This window comes from Equus przewalskii, chromosome 15 (genome assembly GCF_037783145.1).
Source record: "Equus przewalskii isolate Varuska chromosome 15, EquPr2, whole genome shotgun sequence".
Taxonomy (NCBI): Eukaryota; Metazoa; Chordata; class Mammalia; order Perissodactyla; family Equidae; genus Equus; species Equus przewalskii.
The window spans coordinates 44,397,026-44,418,112 of record NC_091845.1 but is presented as its reverse complement, the minus strand read 5'-3'; the positions used below and the strand labels follow the sequence as shown (position 1 = coordinate 44,418,112).

At 49.6% G+C, this 21,087-nt stretch overlaps 1 protein-coding gene across 6 annotated transcripts in view; it reads right to left on the bottom strand.

Moving 5' to 3' along the window:
* Window positions 1-201: 201 nt before the first annotated feature.
* ANO10 (anoctamin 10) overlaps window positions 202-21,087 on the bottom strand; it is a 211,776-nt gene continuing 190,890 nt past the window's right edge. For all 6 annotated transcript variants that reach the window (XM_070575699.1, XM_070575697.1, XM_070575701.1 and 3 more), the window contains one exon: window positions 202-846. In XM_070575699.1, the coding sequence (XP_070431800.1) occupies window positions 778-846 (69 nt within the window). In that variant the 3' untranslated portion in view covers window positions 202-777. The remainder of the gene's footprint in view (window positions 847-21,087) is intronic.

Sequence of the window (21,087 nt, the reverse complement as noted above, 5' to 3'; positions counted from 1 at the left end):
ACCCTTGGGGCAGGCTCCAGCGGCAGCAGAACCTCCCAAGAACCGCCTGGGCTTTGGCTGCAAGCTTTGGACGTGGCACACAGGTGCCCAGCCTCAAGCCAAGCCCCACCCGCAGCTCCCCTCCCACCGCTCCACCTTTAATGAGCTGACCCAGGGCTCAGAACAGAGTGGCCATCTCAGTCCACGGAGGGGAAGCAGGAGTCAGAGAGGTGCGTGCTGCCTTTAATAGCTCAGTTACTGTTGTTCTGTTGATAAAGGGTCTCTTAACATATTGCAAAACAGAACTAGGAGAGAGGTACTTAGAGTTGTCTGGGTGTTGGAAACGCTGCCTCACTGTACACTCCTCACTCTTACTTCAGGTTCAGCAGGAAGACCCCTTCAGAGTGGCTCCTGTGATGGGACGGTGGGCACACTCCTGACCAGTCAACCTACCCGACAGGTGCCTGGGCTGTGGTGGGGGCGGGGACGGCCCTCACTGTGAGGGGCGGCATGGAGAGTTGGCAGTTCACCCACGCATGAAGCTCACGGGGCAGCAGTGGCTCTGCAGCGAGGTCGGGCAGCTGGAGGGATGTGTGGGGCTTGGGCAGAGGCCTGGAAGGAGCAGGGCGGGAGTGGGCGACTGCCATGAGCTGGGTCCTGGTGGCCTCTTCACCAGCCCTGAGCCAGGACACTGCAGAGGGAGGAGGGCGCCTGTCCCGCGGGAGTCGCTTCATTTGCGAAGCTTTGTGTTGACGCTGCTCCGGGCACCCCTGCCTGTGCTCAGGGCAGCCTGCAGGCTCAGGCTGCCTTCTCCTTCTCTCCTTCCCTCAGTTCCTCCTTCAGGTTCTCGGCCACGAGCTTCATTTGCTGTTGAGAGAACACAGGATACTCTGTGAGCCACCCAAGCCCCAGCAGTGGCACCTCAGCGGGAGGGCCCGGGCATGCAGTGTGTTCCTTCAGCTCCATCAAAGCACACTTTGAATCCGGAGAAGCCGGACCCTCTGGCAGCGCTGCCCGAGACTTCCTGGAAGCCCAGAGCCCCTGTTTCTGACCCTGACAGATGGGAAACAGCAGATGTGGGTGGAAATGCAACATTGTTTTGTGTGAGCCCAGCTCAGCAGGGATTTTAAAGATACTGAAATGAGCAGCAGCTGGCATCTCCTCCTCCCTGGACCTCCAGGATAAGGGGGATGGGGGAAAGACAGAGCAGGGGGTCTGGAGCACTGACTTGGGGCCAAGTCCTTGCTCTGCCCCTGCAAACTGAGCAAACTTGGCAATTTGACTTCTCTACGCCTCAGTTTCCACATCAGCACAGTGGAAGCAATGATGCACGTTTGGCAGGGTTGCTGTGGGGATTACTGTAAGTGAAGTCCTTGGCTCAGAGCAGATGCTCCAAAACAGCAGACATTTTTACCAGCCCTCTGTCCCTACAGCCATGGCATCCCCCACGCCCATCCAGTGCCACTGGGGGCATCCTATGAAGTCCCCCTGAGGGCAAGGCCAGGAGAGAGTTGCAGTCTGCCGGGTTCAGAGGGAAGGAGCATGCACTCTAGGATCAGGGCACCGTGGTGGAGGAAGTCCTGCTGTTCTGGGGCCTCGGCCTCCCACCTCCCCCAGCCGCTGGAGGTCCCAGCCTCCTCCACCCTGTGGGTGCTGAAACACGTGGCTACAGCTCTGCCCTATTTGCTGAATAAATGACTAACCACTTCGGAATTTGGCTTCAAACACACGAAGATTTTGATAATAGCTATTTACTTATGGGAAAAACAAAACTGAGCACAAACACTGTGCCTGGGTACCTGGCTGCCCCTCTTGGGAGCCCCAAGCGCCACCTGGGGCTGGATGCCACGCACGCTCCCCCTGGCTTTCAGGGAGAGGGGTCCCTTTCCCAGACTATAAACCGGAAGCTCTGCCTCCTGTTTCACCCCGCTTTCTCCTCTCAAGGATCCTTCAGATCTGTGCATCTCGGGAGTCCCCACTGCACTCGGGACAGTGCTCATCTTTTGAGCCTGGTCTGTCTCCCTTGGGGCAGCACACAGATGGGCTCCTGGAGGCTGACCCCTCTCCATCTGGGCTGGGGACAGGACTGCCTGGCCCTTGCTCTCCACATGGAAGCAGGTTTAGGGGATGGCTTTTGATGGGGGAGGGTGCTGGGCGGACTCACGGTGACCAGTTTGCGGGGGAGGGGCTCTTCCTGCAGGGGACGCAGTATTTCTGCAGGCCCTGAGCAGGGGGTGGGCACAGGAGTTGGCGCTGGCCGAAGGCTACGCCTGTCCAAATGAGCCCCAGCCGCAGTGTCCCTGTGGCCTTCAGCCTGCCAGGGCGGTGAAGGCGGTTTGATTTATTTCACAAGCCAGAGAAGCAGAACTGCCAGGCCAGGTGAGCATCCCCTGGAAAGTTAGTTTTGGCATCTGCCACCTTTTCCAATACTAATGCTCCCGTCCTCTCATGAGCCCACTTAGCCTGTGGACTACTGATGTAAAATATCCCCATTCAGGAAAACTGTGATATTTCAGCCCAGATTCATTGCAGGCTCTTCTAGTTGGTGTCACTTAATACTTATGAGACCTTTTGAAATGTCTTTGTATGAGAGAGAGAGAGAATATGAATCTATTTTCTGATTTGACAAGTAACCATAAGAAGTTAAAGGCTAAATAAATTTAAACGAGAAGCATAATGAGGATAAAGCATTCCCTAGCTGGTCACAGATCTTCCAGCCACACTTCCCCAGCATTCCGCCGGGGAAGGAAAATCAGAATGGGGTTTGATCAAATGGGTTTTGATCCAAAGGAGACTTTCAGGCTCCCTGCGAGGTGCAAATTGCTCCCCCACTTATGTGTGCAGCCGAGGCTGGAGCCCCTAGGCACCGGGCGAGGCCTGTGGAGGTGTCTGCAGATCTCCAGGAGGGGCCTCCTGCTCCTCGGCAGCCAGCAGCCAGCTGCTGTCTGATGGCCCCTCTCCCCCGGATGACCCAGCACTAAGTGACTTTTTCTAACTTTTTGGAGATGCCCCTTCTCTCAGGCCCAAAGTTGGGGGGCTTCACGCAGACTGGGGAAGGCACTCAGAACCCACCCGACTGGGCTCCTCCCCACCTGCAGTGCCTGCCAGGTTCAGGGCAGCTCTTAAGAGCCTGGGCATGTCCGGGAGGTCACAGGTCATCTGCACTGAACTGCACTGCTGGTAGCTAAGGTAGGGACCATGGCTAGGGACCCCACCATCCTCTTGTGCCTCAGGCCAGCGGCGGGAGCAGTTTGCACAGGAGCACCTGTCTCCACTTCGGCCCTTTCCTTCTCCTATCCTCGAGTACTATTTTTTTCCAAGCCGAGGAGAGATCAGGCCCCACAGTCTGGTGGGTGGGGACACACCCAGCCCCAGCCCCTCCGTCCGTGGCCAGGTCCCTCAGGGCTTGATCAGATTCGAGGAGCTTTGTGATGCCCAAAGGAAATGCGGCGGGAAGGCTTGTGCTCCCTGTGGCCGTCACCAGGACAGTGATGAGCCTCGGTGGGCTGTGCGGGGAGCTGGGGCTCGGCCTGACACCCTGAGTCTCCTGCACTCCCCAGCTGGACACGCTGAGCAGATGGCAGGACCAGAACTAAAAACCTGGAGCTAAAGCCCAAAGAACAAGCTAAGCAGCGTAGGGGACACGAGCTGCAACAGCCCGCTTGTCCAAGGTGAAGAGGGAAACTGGCCTGGAGCTCAGTGAGCGACAGCCACACCTTCCTGTACAGACGGGCAGGCCTCCATCGTCCCCCTGAAAGAGTCAGAAGCCATCTGGCCTTGACATGGCTTCTCTGTGCTAAACCAAGTGCTGCCTACTGCGCGTGGGTCTGAATCCTGTCAGTTTGCGGTCATGCAGCTCATAACAGAGCTGCCTCCCCACTGCCACTCGCCTCCTGGTGAAGAGGAGCAAGGCAGGGTGGGGGCTGAGCCCCCGCCCAGGGGAAATGGTGAGCATTGGTAGAATTAACTCCAGGAGCACAGAATTTCTGATCAGAAGGAACTCTGGCGATCATTCGGTCCAGGGGCCACATGAGAGTCCGGAGGCCTTGTCAAGCGCAGACTCGTGGGCCCCTCCCCGAGATGCTAACTCGCTGGTCTGTAGCAGATCCCAGGACCTTGAAGTTTCAGCAAACCCTGGAAGTTTCTCCATGGACCACCCCAAGCTTGGGAGTCTCTGATCTGTTGTCTGCCACCTTTCACAAATAAGCAAGCTGGAGTTGTAGGGGATGATGGCACAGGCCCTGCTTCCCCTACCAGGCCGCCTCTTGTGGCTCAGCTCTTTGGTTTCTTTGCTTTAGCTACCCTGCCTGGGGGTGGGGTGGGAGGGAGCAACATTATCCCCTTTAAAATAAATCTGGCTTCTTTGGGGATTCTTAAGTCAAAACCTTATTAAAAATATAAGCAGGATAATAGTACTGACTTGTTTCCTACAAAAAGCATCAGAATGAAGAGAAATGGAATCCAACTCATGACTCATCAAAACACTCATGCTCCAAATCACTCTTTAAAAAGCACAGACTAATTTTTTGCATCATTATTAGTAATGATTACAATAGGAACCTAATCAGTAAGTGTGTTAGCCAAACACGCAGCTAACCTGAGAAAGGATGCATAACCGGATCCCCATTTCCCTGTGGGGAAGTTCAGAAATGTTTTCTGAGACCAGCAAATGCTTCCCACAGACCTGGGACGGCCCCTGCCCTCCCAGGCTCGTAGCAGAGACTCTCCCTGCCTGAGCTCACAATCAGCTTCAGGATCCTTCTATTCAGCACTCAGAAAATCACAACCAATTGATTACATTATTGCCCGATTTGCAATCTGTTAGCAACTACTCCATTATCTCTTTCCCCCAAAAGCAACAACCACCTACAGAAGGACAATATCTGGGCAGCTCTTGGCCGAAGCACAGAAAGAGCCTGTGCACTCATCTCCTCCTGTTTAGTGGAGGCCTCACTGGCCCCGTGCTGGCTCTCCAAGAGCAGAGCTCAGTGGCCGGGATGCTGGCCTCACGGCAAGGCTGTCCTGGGGCAGCAGCTCATACAGGAACTGGGTTCGCAGGCCAGTGCAGTTCAGCGACAGCACCTGGGGCACCTGGCTCCCCCAAATCCTGCCAGCCCTCAGGAAGGGAGCAGGGCTGGGAGCCTCCCCCGTGCACAGCCGGGCCCACACTCTGCACCTGCCCTGGCGACCACGAGCCAGGTCTCCTCTATCCTTCTCTCTAGAGAGAAGCCTAAGCAACCTGTTTGAGGTCAGGTCATTAGAGTGAGGGCAAAATTAAGCAAGAGTCTGGCCATTCAAGTGAACAAAGAAAGTAAAGACTGGGCCTTTTGAAGTATCACATTTTCACAAAGACTATATTTTTTTGTTAGGTCTAGAGAAAAGTCTACCTCAAACAAGCAGTCTTCTGAACATATTTTAATATAACAATTAAAAACTCCGGATCTGCCCAGTGCCTGGTGACGCCGTCAGGCTCTCGTGGCCCCACAGCAGCAGGGCAGGGCAGGAAGGGGTAGGGACAGCGGTCCCTCGGGCTGTCCTGGGGGCAGTCACATCCATCACCTCTCCCTCTGGAGAGGCCATGTCGTTAGAGTCAGGGCAAAATTAAGCAAGAGTCTAGCCAGGCCCGGCTCACCCAATGCTGGTGTCCACAAGTTCACTAACTGCGTGGGCTGAGCCTGGAGAGGATAAACGTCAGTTCAACTTAAAAAAGAAAACAATTTTTAAAATTTCTACTTCTTAAATAATCTTTTGAACCCTGCGTTCTCTGCATATTTGGGTTTCAGAGCAAAATTTCCAAAAGCAGAAGTTTAAGGGACTTAAAAAGAAAACTTCACAGATATTTTGAGAATAGAAATTACTTCCAATAAAGAGTGGGGGGCCTGCGGAGGCAGAGGCTCGCTCTCCATCCATCCTCAGGTGTGCACGTATGCTGAGGCTTCCGGACAGTGGGCCGAGTGCGCCTGATTCGCTTCTGCGTCTCTCAGATCTGGGCTGTTACAGTCATTACGCATCTGCCAATGCCACAGGCCACAAAGTCCCGCAGGGGGCTGAAAGGCACTGAATGCTAACAAAAAACGACAAAGCAAACTGATGAGAGTGACCCACCTCCCCAGGTTTGGGAAACATTAATAGGAGCAAAAAGCCCCCATCAGAGCTGCTCATTGCCTCTGTCCTTTTACACTCCATCAGTGGGTGCTGATATTTTCTCCAAGCCATGGGCACCCTAAATGTGATCCTTTCTACTTATCCCAAATCCACACGAAATCACTAATGGTCAGTGTAACAGACTCTTCTCTGGCACCCTGGGCGTCAGCACTCCATCTAGATTTTCCCACAGGCTGTGGGACTCAGGCAGGTGTGTCTGGGGCACCAGCCGCATGCTTCATACATGTTCCTCGGCACCAGCTTCACGTGAATCTTCGCTCCGTACCTCCCCACCTCCCCATTCCCGCGTTTCTAATTATGCTTATACATCAAAACCTCTTTTCCTCCTGCTGTGGTGACATAACTTCCAATGTCTGTTATATTCTACTACTTGTGTATAACTTAAATTAACAGTGACCACCACTTATATTACATACCAGGCACTGCTCTAAACTATACATATATTATTAACTCATTTGCTCCTCATAACCACCCTCTGAGAGACATACCATTGTCATCATTTTAAAGAGGGAAATAAGGCACAGGGAGGTTGAGAAACCTGCCCAAGGGCACACAGCTCACAGGAAGTCTAACTCCAGAGCCTGGGCCGCTAACCTGCAGGCTGCCCGGCCCCTGCCTGATGGTGCTTCCCGACTCTGTTCTGTTTTCAGACTATTATACCGTCACCCAGCTACCCACTGGATCCACCTGTGCTGTGACATTCCGATTTGGGTGGATTACGTTTCCATCCCGTGACTGGTCTGCTGGTAGTTTTTGGATTCCTGGTGAGGCTTAAATTTTGTCCTGTCCCACACAGCTCAGATTTTCTGCTTCTGCTAAATCTCTAAACCAACGGGCTCTGGCTCTAGAGCATACTATGTTAACCCCTATCCTGACCTGTAAGCACAAATTTAAGCAAGATTTTAAAAGTTGCTTAAAACTCCAAACAGGAAGTTTAAGAGTTAATTTTAAAAAAGAAAACAACAGAAATCTGTGTGTGCGTGTCTTAAGAAAGGCTTCTAAAGGGCACAAGAACAATAAAATGTGGAAAATGCAGTGGGAAAGTCAGTTGGCAACAGCACAAGCGCTTGCACAGCTAACCCAGGGGAAAGGAGGCTGGGGATGGTAAACCGCTAAGGAGCCTATCCAGCGAAGGAAGGTGTGAAGACCAGCGAGTCCAAATCTGGCACCGAGTGCAATTTACTAAACACATAAGGGGGAAGAGAAATAGTCATAAATTATTCAGGAACAAGAAAGGCTAAGATACGCGGTCTCCTTTATTAGACGAGGAGAGAGAACTGGTAACAGATGTTGCTTAAAAGGCAGCTGAAGTGAATGGATGTATTTTGGAAATATCCAGATACGAGTGTGGAGAATAAGAACAGTGGGGTCTGGAGTGCCTTGGGGACATCCACAAAGGGGGAGAGCAGAGCAGTGGCCTGAGGCCAGGCCTGGGTGGAAGGTGCCTTAACCCTGTCACTCAGGGGCTTGAACGGTATGGCCCCACCAAGTAGTACTGGGTCAGAATGCAGACGGAATCTATAAAATAGAAGTGTAATTGGAAATAAAAAGAATCAGTGTCCCTAAGAGCAAAAGCAAGCTATGACTAAACATAAGGAAATAAAATAATACAAATATATATAAAAAACTATAATCGATACTTCTGGAATGACCATCAGCTATGTGCATCATGACCACATAAGTAAGAAAATATGTGTCAAGGGCAAGGGTGAGGAAGACGTGGAAGGCATGTCCCCAGATGGGGGACAGGAAAGACAGACAAAGGTTACACCAATTCTGTATGAGAAAGAAAAAAAAAGCATTTTGTATTTTGGCAAGTAATTATGTAAAAACAGAATGGTGATCAGTTTGCCCCTAAATCAGAGGACAAACGACTAAGTTTCTTTTTAAAAACTGCGTTACTTTTTTTTTGGCGAGGAAGATTCGCTCTGAGCTAACATCCATTGCCAATCTTCCTCTTTTTCTTCCCCTTTGAGGAAGATCAGCCCTGAGCTAACATCTGTGCCAATCATCGTCTATTTTGTATGTGGGCTGCCTCCACAGCATGGCTTGAGAAGTAGTGTAGGTCCACGCCCAAGATCTGAACTGTGAACTTGAGCCACTGAGGCGGAGTGCACCAGACTTAACCACTACACCATGGAGTCACCCCCTGAGTTACTTTCTTAGTAGCATCTTTCACTGAAGTAACTGGATCTCTAGGTGTGATGTTATTTTGCAGAGTGAAATGCAGGAGGACATCCTCCATCAGGTTCTGCGACAATACGGCACTGGGCTGTTTATCAGAAGAGAGAAAGGTCGCCAATCTCATCAGTTATCATCAGCCCATGATATTGACAGATCCAGTGATGCTACCAGGACATTAACTCAGTTGCTCAGATCATCCAGATGATCAGCAGCATCTAGTCTGCAGGAGGCATTTCCTGGACAAGACCTTCCCCGCATCACTTACTCATCTGATCTGAATGTAGGCAGTAGTCTGGGAGGAAGGGTGTGCCAGGGGCTGCAGGATGTCACTCCCTTCCTGTCCAGAAGCCTGGGGAGCCAGGGAGGGAGGCAGCATTCTTCTCTCATGGCACCAGTTTGCCAAAGTCAGGGAGCCCCATGTGTAGCACATGGGTCCCTTGGGAGATGAGACCCAGAGAGGTCTGTGCCCAGCAGAGGCCAAGACGATGATCTGGTCAACCCTCATCTTCCATCTGTGAGTCCAGAGTTGATACTTAGGGACATCTTAGGGCTTGGGGTTCAGCTTGGGGGGTGGGTGTGGACAGGCCAGTGGACACAGAGGGACAACAGACACCAAAGGCAAATAGCTGCTCCAAAGGAAACCCCCACAGTCTCCTTCAGTGAGCTTCCCATTGATCGGAGTAGGGGGGACACAATTTCACGGTGGTATGAAAGGGAAAGCCAGCGAGTTTAGCAAATAAAAGGCTGAGGTAAACAGTCTACTAAATGAAATGGAGGAGACCGTCCATGGCCCACACCAGGGTTTCAAGCAAAGATTCTTTTAAAATTTAAAATAAACATTTTCCTTAAACATCAAGGGGGAATAACCTCTAAGCTAAGAAAACACTGATGGTCACCACCAGGAAAGAGACAGCAGGATGAGTAGGAATGGCCGCCACAGGGCAAGCTGCACCTCTGCCCACACCCTTTCTGTGGGCCTGCCCATGGAGGTGCGGAGCTGTGCGGCGCGAGGAGGGCCCCCGTTTGCTGCAGGGGTTCCAGCCTTCAGAAACATCTCACCCATCACCAAAGAGGAAAAAGATCCTTGCAAAACGTAGGCACAGTTCCAGCTCGCAGAGAAAGCACAAGTGTTTCCCGCCATCTTTAGGATCTTCCCAGGGTAGTATTGGTTTTTTCCCTGTCTAAATAGTGTATGGCCCTCTGATAAACACAAATAGCTATATCCTCCATTAATGCCATTTAGTATTTCAAAAGCAATATTATGACTAAAACCAAACCAATACTCTATATTGCCTCCATTGCCCAAGATATTAACATGCACCCTTGCCCCCCTGGGGCGGTCCCGTCCCCTGGCTGAAAAGAACTACTCCGCTGGGCGCCCACAGCTGCGAGTGGACTTGCCGGCATCGCACCACTTGTGAAGGGCCTGGGTAAAGCTGGAGCCAGGAATGGCTGACTTGATTGTGCTTGATCTTTTTCTCCAAGAAAAGCACCGTCAGGGCTAGGCGGGGACTCTAGCCTTCATTCACTTGACATCCCTTTCCCTCAGAACAGCTAATTCCCACTCTTCCATCTATAAGCCTCGTTGAGTAGAATCAGTTATTGCTTCTCCCTCCAGCTTTCATTTCACCTTAACTTTCCGTCACCTACATCCCCTCCTGGCTGAGCGGCAGCCCGATAACCAACACTGACAGCTAACTACAGGCTGACGGAAACGTCACGGAACACTCCTCACTGCTATGTCGCAGGGTCTTGAGCACACTTAGGCAGCCAGTTAATGTTTTTTGAAATCTAGAACTGACGTGACACAACGCTGTCCCAGTTGGTGACAACAGGCCACTGAAGTCCATCCAGGGAACCCACAGCACCGACCACCTCTGCCCAACAGGCTATCTTCCCACTACCTTCCCTCCAGGTGGACGGGTCGAGGTTAGACACTGTCACAGGTGCAGTTAGTAACTGGTTGGATGATTTTTAAAGCTCATGCCTATTTTTTTAATTGATTAAAAATATTACACTGGCATGAAATTCATCCCTCAAGGAGTTTCTAACTCTTCTAGGAAGGCATCGTCTCCCTCCCCCTTGCTGTGGACAAGGGCGAGTAAACTGTCTCGGTGCTCCCTCTGCCTTTGGAGCCCAAGGACCCTGCCTGAAGATCTGATCCCCTCCAGGAAAGTTGTGATTTCAAGAATCTGCCTGCTTCTTTGAGCCACTGAGAGTAGGAGACCTGGTCTAGAAACTATATCTTGGAGTTCCTCTGTTTCTGGCTGATGGTCAGCCTCCTTCCTGCAGGCAATGTGAGATAAATTACTTAAAAGAAAAAAAAAAAAAGAAGAAAGAAAGGAATGAAAAAAGAAAAAAAAGGAAAGACATGTTGACATCCTGGAGAGTCTTCTGAGCTCTGTGCAGGGAGCCCTGAGACCTGGTCTGAGAACCCAGAACTGTTCCTCACGACAGTGGGAAAAGGACCCCGCTGTGGGCTGGGTCTCTGCAGGTGGCTTGTCCTCATGGAAAGGTGTCTTTTCCTCGGTAGGGATTCAGGCTGCTGCATGGTCTCTGAGATCTGTGCTATCTGAAAGTCACATGCATATGTGCACATGTGTGCATGTGTGTATATGTATGCACATGTGTGTCCAGCTCAGCTGACTGTGGTATGAGGAGGCGAGAACAGGCAGGGGACCATGACAGGCAGCCCCAGCTGTCCTCCACCTGCCCTGACTAGCTTCTCAGTCTAGCAACACCCGCGTACCCTTGGACCCTACAGGCAAGGGGCTTTCCTAGCGGCAGGGCTGAAGACAGGGGTCTCCATGGGGAGGAGACAGGAACGATCTTGAGATGGGAAAGCAGACTAGAACTTGGAGTGCTCTGACATTGTCTTCTTCACTGGACTCTGGGAACAGCCATATCTGGCATTAGGCTTTAAGGTCTGTCTTCAGCTCTAACTGCCTCTCGTTATTCCCACACCTGCAGCCTCGTCCTGGGGGTGCTGTGGAGAATGAGGGGGCCGAGGCAGGAAGGAGAGTGTGAGGAGAGAAGGAGGGAGCAGCACTGTCAGGCAAAGGTGGAGGCTGAGTTTCTAGATGGCCTAACAGCAGAGGTCCAACAAGGAGCCGGGCATGGCCTGTGGCTTGGGCTCGGTAGGAAGAGGGCATGAGATCCCAGCTCCATCTTTCCCCAAATATTCTAAAAAAAGAACTGCGAGGGGGGAGGCCAGCTTCTGTGGCTACATAAGACATCACGGAACACTGTGAACACATGGCTGCCAGGGGCTGCCAGCCCGGGGTTGTTCAACGGAGATGGGGAACAGTTCACCTTCTAAGTGGATGGTGCTGCCAGTTCCCCGAGGAACAGCTGCTCTGCCAGGGCAGTCCACAGACAGCAGGACAACTCCTTCCTCCCCTGGTTTGGTGGCAGGCACCAGAGCTCTCCCGAGCGCAGCCTGCCCCAGAAGGAGTCCCCCGAGGGCCAAGCTCAGCCCAGGGCTGGGTTTGCATCCCCCAAAAAAGGCTCCCTGCGGAGATCTGAGAATGTGGTTTACCCACACTCAGGGGAACATCTGTGGCTTCCCAACTTCCCCTTTTTCACTTACAATCCAAAATTGGATGTTAACCTTTCTTAAAGGAACAGGGCATAATGATGCATGTGCGCACGCACACACACACACACACACACAAACGCCTGCATGAGGGCAGAGCACAGCTTCGTCCATGAGGAAGAAATGACATTTTTGCAAACATGTACTCTAAGTCTTTGAGAACAAAGAAATCCATGACCCTAGAGAGATCAGAACACAGAGCCTGGATGAAGAAATTGGAGCATTCACGGCTGACTCCCCACGTACAGCCTAATCAAACCCCATTGGGTTTCTCCTGAGTGTGTGTGTGCTTAGGTAGACTTGGTCTGTGGTGTATGTGTCACTGTTGGATGGGCTGAGACAGGGTTTTCAGAACTGCAATGATTACAGAGTTTCACTGATATTCATTATGGAGTCAATCAGCGGTTAACTGCCTAGTGCATGACACACGTGTCCCTCTCAGCCTTGAAGAGCAGTGCTCCCAGGACACCAAAAGCAGAGCAGGCAGTGTCAGGTGAGGCTCTAGGGGTGGCATCTGCAAATGCATGGGCTGATCCCTGTCTCCGACCATATTCCAGAGGCTCTTTTGGTTTTTTCCTAAAATAATGGAAATATAATAACAGCTAATTTATTATTCTATTTGTAATATCACAGGTTCACCCTCTGGTCACCTAATGGAAATAGAGACATTCTGGGGCCAGCCCAGGGGCATAATGGTTAAGTTCACACACTCCACTTCAGCGGCCCGGGGTTCACGGGTTCAGATTCTGGTCACAGACCAACACACTGCTCATGAAGCCATGTTGTGGCAGCACCCCACATAGAAGAACTACAAGGACTTACAACTAGGCTATACAACTATGTACTGGGGCTTTGGGGAGAAAAATAATAAAATAAAATAAGAGGAACATTGGCAACAGATGTTAGCTCAGGGCCAATCTTCCTCACCAAAAAAAAAGCATACCTTTAAAAAAAAAAAAAGTTCTGATTTTTCTTAAGCCCTAAATGCACAGGTGAACTTAGAAATGTTCTTGGTTCTTTAGGTAAGGCCAGTACCACTTAAGTCAGGTGTGTTATTGAAAAAGAATTGTGAATTCAGAAAGAGAACAAAAGCTAGGACTAAAATGTGGTCGTTCTATCTACCTAGCACATTCAGAAGAGTGTGCAAAATAGCAGAAGCGGCACTCAAACACACTTTGCGAGACTCCTGAAACCACTGCAGAAAAGCAGCTGTACCCAGTACCCTCTCCATTCCAACTCCACCTGGTTCTATGCACTAAGTCTCAAAATGCGGCTGTATTTTACGCTTTGAGAGCAGCAATGGCTTTCTTCTCTGTTCCCAACACACTTTTCAGAAACTGGAAAGTTCTAGAAAGATGGTGTCTAGCCCATGGGATCAGTGCTCTCTTTAGTCCAACCCTTGGGAAAGAGATCACAGTCACAGTTTAGGTTAAGCTGTCAGCCAGCACACTGCAGACAAAGGTTTCTAACCAAAGTCACGATATCTTGAGTATGAGAGCACTCTACCTCCTTGCTTTGCTATTTAGAAACACAAGCTGATCCAACTAATAGGTGCTGAATTAAACATGCCTTCAAATATTTAGTTCTTCCTCTACCATTACTGCTGTTTTCTTGGGTGAAGCCAAGAATAGCAGAGAGCAAAAGAAACAAGCTGTTTGCTAAGAGGGAGTCCCCTGGTAAAAGTCATAAAATATAGATGATTTTGGCCTATTACCCTGAACAACCCACAAGTCATTTTGTTAAGAGGAGATGAAATAAACGTTTCAGAAGCACATGGCCAGGTTTTGGTGAAGTGATTCTGTCACCTAGCAAAGCCCATAGCTAATTCACAGTTAACTGACAAGCAAACCAAGGTTTCCCTAAGTTTTGTGGACAAGTCGAGCAAACAAGCTTGCGCCAAATAAGCAGTCATGAGGTTGTACCAGGTTGGGGGTATATAAATTTTCTGCCCTTTGAACCAGTCATTCCAGAGAAGTACGTGGCAAAGCACATGGACAAATGCTCTTACTTATTTAGGTTTAATTAAAAGGGCTTGAAAACCATTGGAAGGGAAGAGGAAAACACCCACAATGATTAATGAAATAAGCTTAGGGACAAAGCCCACTATTCTTATTTTCAAAAAGGAACTGGCAACAGTATCAAGACTTCCTCATGTGCTAGAAAAGCCAGTCCCTCCCCAGGCATGTACAGTGCAGCAGCCAAATGTCCTGGGCTGGGAGGAAGTGATGGCTGACCACAAGAGGAAAACATGTACTAGAGGGAAATGGAACAAAACAAAACAGTGGGATGAGTCAGAGCTGAAAGGCCTCAACACAATGACAGGACAACTATCTCCAAACAAAGCCCCATCAGGTGCAAGTGCTCACCACGAACAACGATAGACGGGAGACAGGAACTCTGCCCACAGTTCTCGAGTTCCTGCCCTCCAGGGGATGTTCTCCATCCTCAGGGAAGCAGAGTCCCCTGGGCCCCGCCTCTGGGATTCAATAACAGGCTAACCATGCTAAGTGCTGTGAAGAACTGGGAGCCTCTGGGAGAGGACAGGAGACACCTGGGCTTCTGGCCACCAGGCTGATACACCTGTGCTGGACCTTGAACCCACCTCTCAGGTCTCCTTTCCCAGTCCTCTCCGGCCCACTCCCTGACCCCTTTCCCACTGCCCTTTTGCCCGGTCCCTCGGGGCAGGGCTGCTGTGCAGGAAGCTCTGAGCGAACTGCGGCAGGCCACTTGTGGCTCTCATCCTCACCTCCGTGACAGCACACACAACTAGCAGCAGGTCTCTGGTGTCAGGCTCAGCCTGTTTCAGCCTTTACATAAACCTGTGAATTACTACTGCTCATTAAAAACACAGATGCACATGTCACATCTTCCATGAAACCCCCTCAGCCCGCCACAGGCCAACTGGCAAGCTGTACCATGTGATCCTGCTGGGCTGTGCCTTGTGCACAAAGGACCCTGGTGTGGGAGCTGGCACTATGCTGTCTGCCTGTTAGTGTCCCCACCAGATGGTGGTGGGGCAGGGGTCGGTCACTAGGGTAAGCTCAGCCAGGGCCTCTTACACTGGGAGTGATCAAGAGCCCTGAGATGTAGCACAGCACTGTGGGTGAGCCAAAAGAGGAATGGTGGGGAGGGTTTATGCTCAGTTCTGTGCTGAGACCAATTGCTTCTGCCCTTTACAGTGACCACAAAGACACCCTTGGGGGGTCTTTTCTCCCCGGGCTTCAAAATTAGACTCCCCCCCGCCATCAAAATCCTGTTCCCTCTGAGAAGCCAATTCTCCAGCTGGAGGAGAGCCAAGGGTGGTGGTTAAGGGACAAACACTACCTCATGGGACGGCCACCTTTTCCCAAAGAAGCCAAAAGCCCAACGGGCAATTTCAGATGCTCTGTGCAGACAGTTTTCAGTGAAATGAGGTGGCCTCTCACGCAGGGAGCCCCACACCTGGCTGATCAGTAATCAGAACGTCTGAGGATCTTTCATAAAATGTTCCCCAGGTCCCATTTGCAATTCTCATTTAGCAGGTTTGGGGAAGGGTCTGGGTATTTTTTTTTTTTTTGCTCAAAGTTTTAATTCTGACGTTATTCCAAACTTACAGAAAAGCTGCAAGCATAGTGTAAGGGAGTCTCAAATACCCTCATTCAGATTTACCAACTGCTTCACTTTTGCCCTATTTGCTTTATCATTCTCTTTGTATTATTTTTTCTGAAACAATTGAGAGTAAGTTGCAGACAACACGCCCCTCGCTCCTAAACACAACAGTGTGTGCTTCCTAAAAACAAGGACTTTCGGGGGCTGGCCCCGTGGCCGAGTGGTTAAGTTCGCGCACTCCGCTGCAGGCGGCCCAGTGTTTCGTTGGTTCGAATCCTGGGCGCGGACATGGCACTGCTCATCAGACCACGCTGAGGCAGCATCCTGCATGCCACAACTAGAAGGACCCACAACGAAGAATATACAACTATGTACTGGGGGGCTTTGGGGAGAAAAAGGAAGAAATAAAAATCTTTAAAAAAATAAATAAATAAATAAATAAATAAACAAGGACTTTCTCTTACATAAGAGAACGTTCCCTAAGCGATTCTGAAGGGTGAAGTGATGATCAGTTTCCTATTTTATTGAACTTTCCAAATTTTATCAAATTGATAGAATTCAGAAAGTATCAAAAACAGGTGGGAGTCCCTAAAGTATTACTGCAGAATGATGAAAACAGCAACTGGTTATTCTGAGGAAAAACATATAGTGATGAAAGCATGAATTCCCTTCTGTTCATGATACAAAAATTATTTTGATGAATTGCGAATCAACATCACCATAGAGAGAAGTATTCGCCTGAGCTGCGTTGGGGATTGCGGCAGGCAGCCTCTACATGGCCCCAAGGGTCCCTGCCCTCGAATCCACCCCTTTGTGGAACCCTTTCCTAGAGGAGGGCTGGACCCGGTGACTCACTTCTGGAAGGGAGCAAGAGCGATGGGCTGTCGCTTCTGAGATAGGGTTATGAAGAGGCTGCGGCTTCTGCCTCTCACTCGCTGGCTCTGATGGGAGCAGCTGCCCCTCATGAGCCGCCCTGTGCAGAGGACTTCGTGGTGGGAACAGATGTCTCCGGCCGGCAGCCCACAAGGACAAGGCCGGCGGCAGCACATGCGGGAGCCCGGGAGGGGTGATGCCTGCAGCCTCGGCTGACGGCTTGATTACAGCCTCCAGGGGCAGTCCGCTAAGTTCACTGCAGATGACACAGCAAACGTTCGTTTTGGGGTGATTTGTTATCCAGCAACAGATAATATGGGATGATTAAGATGGAACATCACAAAAACTCATTATGTTAAAATAAACCTGATTTCAGGGACTTTTGCTCAGTGGAGTAATAAAGGGCCACAGGGTCCTGGCCAGAGATGCAGGAGGGGGGTCACCTCTCTCTCTCAACTAAATGTTTCCTAATGACCTTAAAAAATATCTTTTATTTTTACAACACATGTGCATAGTTTAAAACAATCAAGCACTATAACAACAATTGTGAAAAAAAGATTTGCTCCCACTTGTGTCCCCTAGTCCCTCATCTTGGAGGTAATCTCTTGTTACATTACCAATTTCATGATCATTCTTTCAGAAGTTCTTTTTTTTGAATATTGGTATAAAATATCTATGGAATATATACTGTCTTGTTTTCTTTTTCTTTCTCTTTTTCTTTTTTTGCTGAGGAAGATTAGCCTTGAGCTAACATCTGTTGCCAATCTCCCTCCACTTTATATGTGGGATGCCACCGCAGCACAGCTGATGAGTGCTATAGGTCCATGCCCAGCATCCAAACCCATGAACTCAGGCTGCCAAAGCGGAGCACACTGAACTTAACCACTACGCCATGGGGCTGGCCCCTCTACCTTCTTGTTTTTAATATAAAGCGTAGTATAATATACCCTGTTCTGCATCTTGCAAAATAATTTAATAAATCTTGGAGATGGCCCCATATCAGGAATTGTAGAAAGTTCTTTCTCAATTGAATGGCTGCAAGAATTCTATTGTATGGCCAGAATAATTCATTTAACCAGTCCCCCTAAACCAGGATATTTAGGTTAGGGGTGCGTACGTGTGCATCCTTATGAAGATGTGAGTACCTCTGGGGGATAAATGCCTAGAATTCTCCATAGGCTATTAAACATCCTAGTTTCTCTCATTAAACAAATAAAACTCTCCCCTCTACCCCTTACCCTCACTCTCTCCTCCAGCTGACATTCTAGTCTTCTCTTCCCTTTCCAGCCAAACTTGTTGTAGAGTCCCTCTCTCCTGGTTGTTTTCTCACCTCTTGCTCCCCAACCACTCCAAACTGGCTCCCGGCCCTATTATCCCGCTGAAATAGCTCCCTCTAAGGTCACCCCTCAGGGCCATACTGTTAAATCCAAGGGCACGTGCTGGTCCTCATCTGACGCTTTCACAGCCGCATCTGACATTTTGCCACTGCCTCCTTCCTGACACTTCTGCCCCTGACAGTGCGACATGACAACTTACCTGGCCTTCCTGCCTCCTTCCTCTACATCTGCTCTGCAGGCCCATCCTCTCTGGGCTGGCCCTCAACGGTTGGCATTCCTCAAGGATCAATTCCAGGCCCCCTCTTCCTTTCCCTTTACAACAGCACTGTCCAACAGAACTCTGTGATCATGGGAATGTTTGATTAAGCACTTAAAATGTGGTTAGTGTAACTGAGGAACTGAATTTTTAATTTGATTTAATTTGAACTAATTTAAATTTAAGTAGCCACAGGTGGATAGAGGCTACCATGGACAGCGTAGAGAGCTCATACACACCCCTGGTCTCAGCAACCGTCTACATGCAGAGCACACGTGCTTCTTTATTTCCAGCCCAGATTTTCCTCTGAACTCACATAAGACTCACCTAACCAATGCCTACTTACATTTTCCCTTGGATATTACTAAATTGACTAAACTAAACTCAAGACCATCTTCTAGAGCCAGGCTATCTTCCCACTTAGTGAAGGGCACAGTACAAGAGACTCGGAAAACCAAGTTTGGGTGACTTCATCTCCTAACCATTTCTCAACTTTGCCTACTTCTCTACATCATGACTACCTTCACATGAGTCCATCACGGAAACTGGTGAAGCAACCTCCTTACTGGTCTACTTATATCCTCTCTGGCTACACCTCCCCAATCTGTCCACTCTGATGTAACTTAAATGTAAATCTAAAGATGTTCCACCCCATGCTTAAGCCCCTTTAGTGGCTTCCTGTGCTTCTGGATAAGGCACGTGCAAGATCCAATCTTGCCAACTCCTGGCCAACTTTCCACAGCCCTTCTCTCTTTCCTTCCAGCCACACTGGTTTTCTTTCTGTCTCCCGCAGTTATCACAGAGGAATTTTACCATTTCTTTTTGACTCTTTTCCTAGTTTTCAACTCCACCTCTGTAACTCTGGGAAGCAAGCAAACAAAAACCCTCCTTTTAGCCACACTATGAAGATTCCCAAAGAGCTGGTTACTGAGTGATGGATGCCAAGGAAGCAGAGCCCTGCTTATTGCTTCCTCCCTTATACGTCTCTATAAACCCACGTCTTCCCACACAAACGCAGAATAGGAAGGGCAGCGGCCGATTCTACTTGGGGCCAGGGAGCCAGGGGTCAGGAAAGGCTGGAAAAACTAGCATTTGACCAAGTATGAATCAAGGGAAGGTGTCTGCTGAGCTGTCACTGAGACAGGCTCTCTGAGCAGTGAGATCGTAATGCCAAAGAATGAAGGTGGCAGAGAAATCCAGAGAAAGACACTGGGCAGGAGAGGTGGCCAGTGCTGGGCCCAGGAGGCCTCGGGTCGCGCCCCTTTGTTCTGGACATTACTCTATTCCTGCAGCCTCTGGTTACATAAGCTTCTTTGGCAGCCTCGCTTCTAGTTCATTTGAACTTGCAGCCAAGGAGACAGGCCTGATTTTTTCACATGTACTGGGTTTAGTCAAATTTTTATGCCTGTACTTTTGTGATTGATTTTTTAAAAAAATAAATGGCAAGATCTTCAGTTTATTCTGATTAAATTTTAACTTGGCCATCTTGGCCTTCATCATCGAAGTCCTGTAATAATCTTTTTTTAATTCCTTCATCTGGAGCATTTCACCACCTTTTCTTGCCATCTTCATTTTATGGATCTCCCAGTGGGTGTGCATTTTCCTGACACTCAGAGCTTCTTACAAACTTTAATCTACCAGAACAAGGTACTTTCCCTTCTACTGCTACTCAGTGCCTTCCCACCCCACCAGTCCCCTCCTCCTACTAGAAGAGCTCATCTTTCACTCTAGAAGTTGAAAATGCCAGATGCTTTCTAAGTCTCCCCAGCAGTTAGGGCATGCACTAGTAATCAAATCGTGGCCAGTGGGGCTTGAAAGTAAGTCTGCTGGGGGACTTCTGGGCAAGATTTCCTTCTCTAACGTACGGAGACTCTGAAGGGAAGCCACCTTTCTTCTCCCTTGCCTTTGGACATGTGTGTGAAGATATGATGCCTGGAGCTGTGGCATCCATCTTGTGGCCATGATGAAAGCCAACATTCTGAGGATGGCTGGATGGGAAAAAACAAAAGGGCTATCTAGTTCCTAATGACATCACCAGGCTGTTCTTCAACCCTGGGACAGGCTCACTCATGGATTTATTGTTATACTGCATGTCCATTTAACAACTTTTATTCTGTATGTGGGAACCCAGAGATATCCTAGGCTATGAAAATTCCTAAATCTCATTGCTCTTATGTTCTCCTGTAAATTACCGGGCACCTTCTCAACTAAATATGTCATGTCTGCTGTTTATAACTCTACCTAGTCTGAAGGCTTTGTCTGGACATGTTTTTCTCCCTTACGGTATAGTTTAAAGGTCTTTTGATTACACTGGCCAAGTTTCTGACAAGTTCGTTCTTCTCGTGTATTTTTTTGGGGGGCGGGGTGAGGAACATTAGCCCTGAGCTAACATCTGTGCCAATCTTTCTTTATTTTGCATGTGGGATGCCGCCTCAGCATGGCTGATGAGTGGTATAGGTCCATGCCCAGGATTTGAACCCATGAACCCGGGGCCGTGGAAGCAGAGCATGTTAACTTAACCACCATGCCATGGGGCCAGTCCCCTTCTCACGTATTTTGAGGGACTACTTTCGGTTGGCTGTTATACTCTGATATTTTAGGCTTCATTTAGAAACCCAAATCATGTTTTTTGACATTCCATGCAGCTATGTTTTTCCCTTTCTTTTTGGTTAAAAAGTTTTGACCACCAACACGAAACAGCACCAGGTCCCCCTCTCCTGCACAGTGCTCCCACAGCAACAGCGAAGCAGCCTGAGTGACCCCCCAGGAGCTAAGCTCCCTGTGGCCGGTATCACTCGGCCCCATGAGGCGGTGACCTCAGGCATCCACCTCCCTCCCTAAGCAGCCCTCAGTCAAGCCCTCACAGGTTCTGGTGTCTGCCACCCCTCCTCCATTCTCAGATCTCTTCCTTTCTTATCTGCCCTTTCCAGTGTAAGGCAGTCAAGCCTGTCGTCTCAGTCCCCTCCCCACCCCACGCCAACCCCTAATTATTCTGCTCTATACACAAGCCTAGGGACTGAGCTAGTAGAGAAAGAACACCCTGGGAGGAGGGGAAAGGTGTGAAGACTCACAGGGTATTATAACTGTTTTTTTCTATCACACTTCATTTT